This window comes from Salvelinus sp. IW2-2015, linkage group LG19, assembly GCF_002910315.2.
Source record: "Salvelinus sp. IW2-2015 linkage group LG19, ASM291031v2, whole genome shotgun sequence".
Lineage (NCBI taxonomy): Eukaryota > Metazoa > Chordata > Actinopteri > Salmoniformes > Salmonidae > Salvelinus > Salvelinus sp. IW2-2015.
Genome location: NC_036859.1, coordinates 36817677 through 36829261, shown reverse-complemented (window position 1 = coordinate 36829261; position 11585 = coordinate 36817677). Strand labels below are relative to the sequence as shown.

Below are 11585 nucleotides of genomic sequence, written 5' to 3'. Positions count from 1 at the left end.
ATGTCATTATGGGGTATTGTGATGTCATTATGGGGTATTGTGTGTAGATTGCTGAGGATTTGTATTTATTTAATCAATTTTAGAATAAAAATGTAACGTAACCAAATGTGAAAAAAGTCAAGGGGTCAAGACAAAAGTGAAAAAAGTCAAAAAAGTCAAGACACTGCATACTTACTCATGATGTACTTCTGCCAGGTAAGCCTACTTTGCAGTTAACATTTAATTTAGGTTTTTGGGGAATGTATTTCTGTCAACCCACAAGATGGTTATCACATCAATTGGCTACACACAGACAGACAGGGGAGATATTGCTGGAAATTAATTGGCAGATATTATGTTAGGGTTTGGCATTTTAAGCCAATAGTGGCTGATACCTATGAGATGTGTTTATGACAGTTAGCAGTTTAACACGTGAAAATTCCATGTACTTTCAGAATTGTTTAGCAAGCTACTCATAGGTAGGTTGCCGAGCTACTGGTAGGTAGTCTGCCGAGCTACTGGTAGGCGATCAACCTGTGGGAGACCGCTGACATAGGGCATTACTGGGCCCCAATCCCCATGGGTAGAATACATGGTTCCCACCATAGAAATGTTGCTGTTGTATGTATGGCTATTTAACCCTCAAAACACAGGGGAAGATAAAAGATGAAACACCTTCCTGTTTGTGAGTAGTGGAGATGAGATGGGATTAGAATGGGTGGAGGGAAGGAGAGGAATGTTGATAGTCTCAGGGAGGAAGGGAATTATAACTTGTTAAAAATAAGTATCCCTAATGTAAGATTGTTTCGCCCTCTCTCTCTCTCTCTCTCCTTCCCAATCTATCCCTCTCTCTTTTCCTCCATCATACCTATTTTTCCCTTCCCTCTATCCCTCCCTTCCTCTCTCTTTCTCCTCCCCCACTCTCTCCCTCTTTCCCCTTCTCCTTCCTCCCCCCATCCCTCGTTTTACCTTCCATCTATCCCCTCCCTCCTCCCCTCTATCCCTCCTCTCCCTCCCTTCATCTCTACCACAGAGACAGCCGCCAAGGCGTTTGGTATATCCCTCTCCCAGGCGATAGCCAACGACCGGGCGTACAAGCAGCGCCAGGATGCTCTGAAGGTTGGTTGTTTTCTACGTTAGATTGTTTTACTGTAAAGTGTGAAAAAATGCAGTAAAAACTCAGCAGTGGGTCTAGATCCAGGTGAACAACTAAGTATCCCAAAAAATATATAATAATACTCCCGCTAGAAAAGACAGAAGAACAACGTTTTAAAGGGATAGCCCTTTTTCTACTTACCCAGAGTCCAGTATGAAGGAAGTTGATGGTAGTTTCGCGAGCCAATGCTAGCTAATGTTAGCTCAATGTCTGGAAGTCTACTGGAACAGCTAGCATACTGGCTCGCGAAACTACCTTCAACTTCCTTCATACTGGACGCAGAGACAAACATGGTATCCATGAGTTTATCTGACTCTGGGTGAGAATAAAAAGGGTAATTGTCAAATTATCACACTACCACTTTACTTTGTTTTACCGTAAAGTGTGTTGCAATTGATTTGATTTGCTCTGAAGGAGAGCAGAAGAGACTGTCTGGATCTGGAGGCCAGCGTCCTGATGTTCCGGGCTGAAAAACGGCAGCTTAGCGACGGGAACAAACCCCTCTGCAGCACGGCTTCACCACCCTTCAGTGGATCTACGGCTTCATCTTCCTCATCCTCGTCAGTGCTGGAGCTGCACAGCAACCCACTGTCACCCAGGTTTCTGGATAACACGGCTAGAGTGCAGAGACGGGTGAGTTGGAGAGAGCAGACAAAGACGCACGCGCACGTGAACACACACATGAACACACACATGAGCACACACATGCGCACACACATGAGCACAGACAGACAGACAGACAGGCAGGCGGCAGGCAGGCAGGCAGGCAGGCAGGCAGGCAGGCAGGCAGGCAGGCAGGCAGGCCAGGCAGGCAGGCAGGCAGGCAGGCAGGCAGGCAGGCAGGCAGGCAGGCAGGCAGGCAGGCAGGCAGCAGACAGACAGACAGACAGACAGACAGACAGACAGACGACAGCAGACAGACAGACAGAGACAGACACGACAGACAGACAGACAGACAGACAAGACAGACAGACAGACACACCACACACCACACACCACACATCACACATCACACACCACACACCACACACACATTGAGAACGTTTTGACTGAAATATGCTGACCTCTTCTGGGCTTTTGAAAGAGCTGTCAAAAGTCCAACAAACATTTGTCAACTACGATTTTCAAACATGACCGTGTTAACATACAGTGCCTTCAGAAAATATTCCTGTCCCTTGAAGTTTTCCACATGTTGTTTTGGTTACATTTAAATGTTATGTCACTGCCTACACACGACACCCTATAATGTCAAAGTGGAACTATGTTTTCCACATGTTGTTTTGTTACATTTAAATGTTTATGTCACTGCCTACACACAACACCCTATAATGTCAAAGTGGAACTATGTTTTCCACATTTTTCTTCTGATTAATTCAAAAATGTAAAGCTCAAATGACTTGATTCAATTAGTATTTAACCCCTTTGCTATGGCAAACATAAATAAGTTTAGGAGGAAAAATTTGCTTAACAAGTCACATACAAATAGCATGGACTAGTGTTTAATATAATATTTGTATGACTACCTCATCTCTGTACCCCAATTACATAAATTGTATTATCTGAAATAAATTATATTATTATATTATACAATTATCTGTAAGGTCCCTCAGTCGAGGAGTGCATTTTAAACACAGATTCAACCACAAAGACCAGAGAGGTTTTCCAATGTCTCAAAAAGAAGGGCACCTATTGGTAAATGGATAAAAATATATATAATTACTTGAAGTTATTAATTACACTTTGGATGGTGTATCAATACACCCAGTCACTACAAAGGTATAGGCTTCCTTCCTAACTCTGCCGGAGAGGAAGGAAACCACTCAGGGATTTCACTATGGTGACATTATAACAGTTACAGAGTTTAATGGTTGTGATAGGAGAAAAACAAGTATGGATCAATAACATTATAGCTACTCCACAATACTAACCTAAATGACAGAGTGAAAAGAAGGAAGCCTATACAAAATAAAAATATTCCTGGGAAAGATGGATTGGCAAGAAAAAAACAAATAAACTAATAAATTAGTCATGAGCAACGTTCCCTCTAAACTGAGCACGTGCGTGGCTGTGCACTTCCTCCAGGACTGCCGCGCCAAAGAAATGCTGCGCATTAGTTTGCACTATATAGATCCATGTGTCTCTACGTTCCTTTGTTAACTCGCTGGTTTCCCTCCTTCACTTTCTCTCATTACTTTATATCCATAAACTATCTTAAAATGTTCCTCTCTTCCTCCCTCCTGTCTCTCTTCTACCCTCCTGTATTTCTTCCTCCCTCCTGTCTCTCTTCCTCCCTCTTGTCTCTCTTCTACCCTCCTGTCTCTCTTCCTCCTCTACTGTCTCTCCTCCTCCTGTCTCTCTTCCTCCCTCCTGTCTCTCTTCCTCCTCCTGTCTCTCTTCCTCCCTCCTGTCTCTCTTCTCCCTCCTGTCTCTCTTCTCCCTCCCTGTCCCTCCTTCTACGCCTCCTGTCTCTCTTCCTCCCTCCTGTCTCTCTTCTACCCTCCTGTCTCTCTTCCTCCCTCCTGTCTCTCTTCCTCCCTCCTGTCTCTCTTCCTCCCTCTTGTGTCTCATCTCCCTCCTCTCTGCTCCCCCACTCTCTTGTCTCCCTATCTTATTTCTTTCCTCTCCTGCTCTATCCATTCTCATCCCCTCTATTCCCTCTCCCTTATAATCTATAATCTAACTTGAAATGCTAAAACTCTATTTTTCTCCCCCTCTCTGTCTCTCTCCATCTCTCTCTCTTTTTTTTGTCTCTCTTCCCATCTTCCCCTTTTACAGGGTGGCCTATCAGTGGACTGCATCTCAGATCTTGTAGAGAGTCAGTCCCGCCTGTTGGAGGCGCTGCAGCTGTCCCACCCTGCAGAGCTGGAGCTGAAGAAGACTGCAGCCGGAGCCGGGGGGCGGACCCAGACCAAGCTCAGCCTCAACCCCATCTATAAACAGGTCCCCCGCGTGGTGGAACGCTGCTGCTGTCACATAGAGAGACACGGTGAGTGTGTTTAAATTAAGTGTGTTCGTTTTTTTGTTGGACATTTTATATTTATTTTATTTATTTTTTCTATCATGCACAAATATTCATTATACAAATTATCAGCGATCAACCATTTACATCACTACATCAAACATGTCTAACACAAAACAAAACACAGGTAAAAACAAGAAAATACTTTAAATACATACAAAAAAACTAAATTTAAACAAATAAAGTGCAGATGAATTCACTTAGGAAAAAATCTCAATGATTCAAGAAGATGTTATTATTTTTGTTATTAACTATGGACAAAGTCTTAACCACATGATTAAAGTAAATCACAAATATTTGTAATTTTGGTATAGAATTCTGGATTTTTTGTTTGTGTATAAAGTATTTGGCAACAAGAATAAAACAATTCACAGTCATTTCAATGGTCTTCTTATAATTGCAATAGTAACATATTAAATCCTTCATGTCAAAAAACATGGGTAGTGTTCAAAAAGCTACATATGTGCTCTGCAAAGGTTTTCCGATAAAAATCTATCACAGATTTACGTTCACAGAAAACACAGATATCATCCCTAGCAAAACATTTGGACAACATAGAATTACATGGATATACTGTCTCTTATGTAGGATCTTAAAGGGCACTTCCTTAAATTTGTTTGGTATACAAATTTATTTGTAAGACATCAACCAAGCTTTTTTTCAGGAAGAAACATATTCCAAAATGGTTTACCTCGAGGTGTAAATTGGTTCCGTGAATGTAAAATTTGACTTATGTATTTGCTACAACAAGATTTCTCCAGTCAGACCACGCCTTCCAAGCTGAGTTCTAGATAAGCTCTGTGTTCATCACCGACGCTAAGATGAGTTTTCATAATGTAGTTAGACCACTGGGAACGGCTTTGATCACAGAAATAAACTCTCGGAAAAGGTATTGGAAACTCATTCAATGTTATAAATTGTTCATACAAAATAATACCCCTGTTGTGGAACACATTAAGAACAAAGTCAATATTCCTTTCATGCCAGCTGAACAATTACTTTCCTATACATTTATGTCTGAATTATTCCACAAAGTTGTGCAGGAAACATATTTTCCAGGACGTTAAAGCTTGTTGGTGAAAGCTAGCCAATTTAGCGGGTAATCTTTTGGGAAGATAATTACATTTCAGTAAAAATGTAAGACCTCCCAACTTATTAAACACATTGTTTGGAATGAAATACCATATTGATTCTGTATTTGACCAAATATCTCTTCAACCGAATGATCTTGAAAGTGTTATTTATGTCAACAAAATCCTACACTTCCAAACCTTCAGATTGTTTTAATTTGATATGACTGACTTCTTCAGTTTGTGAGACTTATTTTTCCAGATGAAGTCAAGAAAGGTCTTGTCAACATCACCAACTATCATGGTCCAAACGCACCAAGACAGTCGTGAAGAGGGCACGACAAAGCCTAATCCCCCTCAGGAGACTGAAATGATTTGGCATGGGTCTCCAGATCCTCAAAAGTTCGACAGCTGCACCACCGAGCTGCACCATCGAGCTGCACCATCATTGCATCACCGCCTGTTATGGCAATTTCTCGGCACCCGACCGTAAGGCGCTACAGAGGGTAGTGCGTACGGCCCAGTACATCATTGGGGCTAAGCTTCCTGCCATCCAGGACCTATATACTAGGCGGTGTCAGAAGAAGGCCCAAAACATTCTCAAAACTCCACTCACCCAAGTCATAGACTGTTCTCTCTGCTACCACATGGCAAGTGGAACCGGAGCACCAAGTTTAGGTCCAAAAGGCTCCTTAAAAACTTCTTATGGCTGCAAGCCCTATATCGGGACCAATATGACAACAGCCAGTCCAAGTGCAGGGCGCCAAATTCAAAAACCAGAAATCTCATAATTAAAATTCCTCAAACATACATGTGTCTTATATAATTTTAAAGGTAATCTTGTTGTTAATCCCACCAAAGTGTCCGATTTCAAATAGGCTTTTCAGCGAAAGCACTACAAACGATTATGTTAGGTCACCACAAAAKRAAAAATAATCARAGCCATTTTTCCCAGCTAATGATAGCWTCACAAAAACCAGAATAGAGATAAAATGAATCACTAACCTTCGATTATTTTCATCAGATGACACTCATAGGACTTCATGTTACACAATACATGCGTGTTTTGTTTGATTCAATTCATATTTATATCAAAAAATCTGAATTTTACATTGAGGCTACAAGAATCACTAAATGCAAAAACATCAAGTGACTTTGCATAGCCCATCGTTTCAACATGAATACTCATCATAAATATAGATGATAATACAAGTTATACACATTGAATTATAGATATACCTCTCCTTAATGCAACCGCTATGTCAGATTTTAAAAAAACTTTAAGGAAAAATAACTGCACGCTATAATCTGAGACGGCGCTCAAATTAGCATGTCACAGCTGCAAAGATAGCGTCACTATAAACAACAAAATATATTATAAATATNTCTGAACGCGCTCAAATTAGCATGTCACAGCTGCAAAGATAGCGTCACTATAAACAACAAAATTATATTATAAATATTTCATTACCTTTGTTGGTTTCGATTCAGAAAGCACAGCAGAAAACTCCAGGTCCACAATAAATGTTTGTTTTGTTCGCAGAAAAATCCGTTATTTATGTCCATAGTTGAAAATATCCAATGCATAATTCTGGTCCGCTTCATATCGGACAAAACTTCCAAATGTGATATTACCGGCTTCGAAGAAACACTTCAAAACAAGTACTGATCAATCATTAGGAGTGTTTTAACCATATAGCTTCAATAAAGTCCCAACCGGAGTATTCTTTGTTCTCTTCGGTGAGCCATGGAACGGCGCAGTGGCTCGCGGGGTGATCATGAGGAAGGTGGCAGTTACGCGAAGTGGCTGCTTGATGACCACCTGGACTGATTCTGCCTCTCATTCTCTCCCACAAAACACCATAGAAACACAAAAAACATAGACATACACCAAACTTGCCACTAACTGAAGTCTTCCCACAGTCAAACAGGCCAGAGTGTGTGCAGGTGTGTTAGCATGCCTACCAAACTGTAGCCCAGGTCCCATGTTTAAACAGTTAGAGTAGTGCAGTGGTGTGTAGCATGCTTAGACCATAACTGTAGCCCGAGTCCCTGTTAAACAGTAAGAGTAGTGCCATTGGTGTGGTTAGCATGCTAAGCCTAGCTGTAAGCCCCAGTCCCAGTTAGGAAACAGTAGAGTAGTGCAGTGGTGTGTTAGCATGCCAGGCGGCCTAGCTGTAGCCCAGTCCATGTTAATTGAGTAAGTGCAGCTCAGTGGTGTCGGTGTGTTAGCATGACTAGCCTAGCTGTAGCCCAGTCCATGCTTAAACGAAGTAGAGCTAGCGTGCACGTGGTGTTTAGCATGCTAGCTAGACTGTAGCCCAGTCCCATGTTAAACAGGTAGAGGTAGTGCAGAAGATGTGTTAGCATTGGAGTGCAGCCTAGCTGTAGCCCCAGCATCCCATCGTGTAAACAGTGAGTAGGAGTAGTGCCAAGTGGTGTGGGACGTGTGCTGTTAGCCATTGCTAGCCTCGCGGTTAGCCTCAGTCCTATGCTTAAACCAGTCTAGAGATGCAGGTGCCGATAGCGTGACCTGACACTTAGCACTGCGTAAGTCCTCAGCTGTATAGCCCAGTCCATGTTAAACAGTAGAGTTTAGTGCAGTGGTGGTTTAGTACATGCGGTAGCCTAGCTGTTAAGCCACAGTCCATGTTAAACAACGATAGAGTAGTGTAGCAGATTAGTGTTGTACGCATTCGAAGCTTAGATGCTGAAATTCAAGGCGGGGTGGCTGGGAGGTGTGGCAGCTCAGACAACGGGGAGGCTCGGATACAGACATTCCATCCACACACTAAACCCATCTACGGACAGTAATGTTACTGGGTGTATATAGCAGCAACACACAACGCACTATACCCAAAATGTAGCTGGTGCCTTTCGTAATAGCTCAGCAGCAAACTTACAAGCCATGTGCTACACTTTGGCTTTTTGTCGGTTAGCAAAACAACTCTACAATGTCCACTCTGTACGTTAGTGCATAGCAGAAACACTTGGCACTACCCACATGTTACCTCCCTGCTTAATGCGTTTTAGCAGTTACAACACGTGTAACTTCCAAAAGGAGCTAGCCGTTCAACTATAGAAGAGTAGCAAACCAGTGACCACATTGGGAAACGGCAGAGAATCTATAATGCTTCTCCGTAATGATACTCTTTTTTTTACTATATTTTTATTTTTTTTTTTTAACACTGCGTTTTCAAAAGCCGGGTTTGGTAAGGATAGAGGCAATAGCTTAATAAGGATTTGGTAAAGGATAGGAAGATGAGCTAGTAAGGGTTAGGTAAGGAGGTAAGGACAGGTTGAGCTATCAGATTATAGCGTGCAGTTATTTTTCCTTAAAGTTTTTTTTAAATCTGACATAGCGGTTGCATTAAGGAGAGGTATATCTATAATTCAATGTGTATAACATGTATTATCATCTATATTTATGATGAGTATTCATGTTGAAACGATGGGCTATGCAAAGTCACTTGATGTTTTTGCATTTAGTGATTCTTGTAGCCTCAATGTAAACTCAGATTTTTTTATATAAATATGAATTGAATCAAACAAAACACGCATGTATTGTGTAACATGAAGTCCTATGAGTGTCATCTGATGAAAATAATTGAAGATTAGTGATTCATTTTATCTCTATTCTGGTTTTTGTGATGCTATCATTAGCTGGGAAAAATGGCTATGATTATTTTTAGTTTTGTGGTGACCTAACATAATCGGTTGTAGTGCTTTTGCTGAAAAGCCTATTTGAAATCAGACACTTTGGTGGGATTAACAATTACCTTTAAAATGATATAAGACACATGTATGTTTGAGGAATTTTAATTATGAGATTTATGGTTTTTGAATTTGGCGCCCTGCACTTGGACTGGCTGTTGTCATATTGATCCCGATATAGGGCTTGCAGCCATAAGAGGTTTTACCTCTGCTGCAGAGGATAAATTAATTAGTTACCAGCCTCAGAAATTGCAGCCTAAATAAATGCTTCACAGAATTCGAGTAACAGACACATCTCAACATCAACCTTTCAAAGGAGACTGCGTGAATCAGGGCTTCATGGTTGAATTGCTGGAAAGAAACCACTACAAAAAGGCACCAATGAGAAGAAGACTTGCTTGAGCCATGAAACACAAGCAATGGACTTTAGACAGGTGGAAATCTGTCTTTGGTCTGATGAGTACAAATGAGAGATTTTTAGTTCCAACCGCTGTGTCTTTGTGATACGCAGAGTAGGTGAATGAATGATCTCTGCATGTGTGGTTCCCACTGTGAAGCATGGAGGAGGAGTTGTGATGGTGTAGTGGTGCTTTGCTGGTGACACAGTCAGTTTATTTATTAAAATTCAAGGCACACTTAACTAGTATGGCTACCACAACATCTGCAACGATTCACCATCCCATCTGGTTTGCGCTTAGTGGCACTGTCATTTGTTTTTCAACAGGACAATGACCCAACACCTCCAGGCTGTGTAAGGGCTATTTGACCAAGAAGGAGAGTGATGGAGTGCTGCATCAGATCATCTGGCCTCCACAATCACCCGACCTCAACCCAATTGAGATGGTTTGGGATGAGTTGGACCGCAGAGTGAAGGAAAAGCAGCCAACAAGTGCCAAATCATTCCTCATGAGGCAGGTTGAGAGAATGCCAAGATTGTGCAATGCTGTGTACCAAATGGAGATGAACCAAGATATAACCCAGGTAATGCACTTCAGAAAAATAAGTATTCATTAATTATTTTGTGCAGCAATGCCCCTAAACTAGCTCTATAAATACCTTGGTTTCCCTTTCGGTGAATGTATGACTTTTGAAGAGGGTATAAAGTCTTGAGATTCTGCAGGTAGTGTTGGGGTCTAGTGCATAACATTTGGTGAGCAGTTGACTCAACTAGAGAGAGAGAGGAAATAGTTGAACACTTTTGAACAAATCAATTTCTTCCAAAAGTAAGGAAAAGCAAGAGAGAGAGAGAGACTAAGATTTCGTAGATTTGGTAGTATACATTTTTTCACCTTCACTTTCACTTACTATGATGACTATGACCTGACAACGATGTAGGCTGTGTGTAACGGTTAGCGGTCATGATATGAAGGTTTGGAAATGTTTTTGCCTCAGGTCACAGACAGCTGGTGTGTTGTGCATTGAAGTCAACAAGCAAAGGGAAAAGGTGAGAGGAGGAGCTGTTTGTATGTGGCTGCTATGAAAGTTAACTGTGTTTGCGTGTGATCAACGATGTATTCATTGCACCGATTCTGTTGAAAAACGTTTCTTAAACGGTTTAATGATAGTTCTGTACTCAGTTGAAGGGATGATACACATTTGGAAAAGACAGAATAGAGTCAGCAGTAACATAGCAGACTTTAGGACCTCATTTGGATGCTCCTCTATTCCTGTTTGTTTTCTTGTTTTTGCTTTCTCAACAGCCTTCCTAACTTCCTCCATAGCCAAAGTATCATTTAACAAGTCATCATCAAACAAGAAGTACTGCCTATTGCATGATAATGAATACAGCGATGACCAATGGGGAATCAAATCCAGGTGAGCTGCACGCCTTAGCCCACTGAGCTAAAGCCTTGGTATTAGCTCCTAGTTCAAACAAAAGTCTGCAGGGATAAGGCAAGCTTACAGTAGTTTATTGAATTAACTCCACTATAAACACATCTCTCCCTTGGTGCTTGTGATCAGGACGCATGGAGTTGTTACTCTATTTGTGTGCCTGGCCTCAGGGGTATGGGGTTTACTGCAGAATCTTCTTCTGTCTTCACTCTCTGGGTGGAGTCCTCTTTGACATCCATAAAGTACTAATGAATTATGCAAACATCATAAAATACTTCAGTTACTATGGCAATAAATGATAGTGTGAGAGTGTCTTCCTGATTGGGTAACTGGAAGTGGTGCTGAGGGTGTGTGTGCGTGTGTATGCGTGCATGTGTATTTGTGTGTGTTTGTGAGTGTGTGTGTGTGTGTGGTAATGAGTAAGGACATGACAGAAGGACTTTATGGTGCAGCCAAGGGCACTGTGAGAGCTAAGCCTGAGCATTTAATGCAGTCTCACTAAGAACTCTCTCTTTCTATCTATCTTTCTATATATCTTTCTCCTTCCTTCCCTTCCCCTGTCTCTCTCTTTCTATCTATCTTTCTCTATATATATCTTTCTCCTTCCTTCCCTTCCCCTGTCTCTCTCTTTCTATCTATCTTTCTATATATATCTTTCTCCTTCCTTCCCTTCCCCTGTCTCTCTCTTTTTCTCTGCCTCTCTCTTCCTCTTTCAACGTAGTATGTGTCTTCACCTCCCAGTGTTATCTTAATGCTAATTTCACTTTATGAAGGTCTCAACATCTATACAGACTAAATGTATCTCTCTCTCTCC

At 41.5% G+C, this 11585-nt stretch overlaps 1 protein-coding gene and 1 long non-coding RNA gene across 2 annotated transcripts; both read left to right on the top strand.

Moving 5' to 3' along the window:
• Positions 1–961: 961 nt before the first annotated feature.
• Positions 962–4949, top strand: LOC139029327 (rho GTPase-activating protein 6-like). Its single transcript, XM_070449054.1, has 4 exons — positions 962–1098; positions 1550–1768; positions 3911–4121; positions 4906–4949. Exons 2-4 carry the CDS (start codon positions 1592–1594, stop codon positions 4947–4949), a joined length of 432 nt encoding a protein of 143 aa, XP_070305155.1. The 5' UTR covers positions 962–1098; positions 1550–1591.
• A 4856-nt stretch (positions 4950–9805) lies between these two features.
• On the top strand, positions 9806–10753 carry LOC139029360 (uncharacterized). Its single transcript, XR_011481673.1, has 3 exons — positions 9806–9919; positions 10331–10382; positions 10639–10753. It is a non-coding gene; the product is annotated as an uncharacterized lncRNA (long non-coding RNA).
• The last annotated feature ends 832 nt before the right edge of the window (positions 10754–11585 follow it).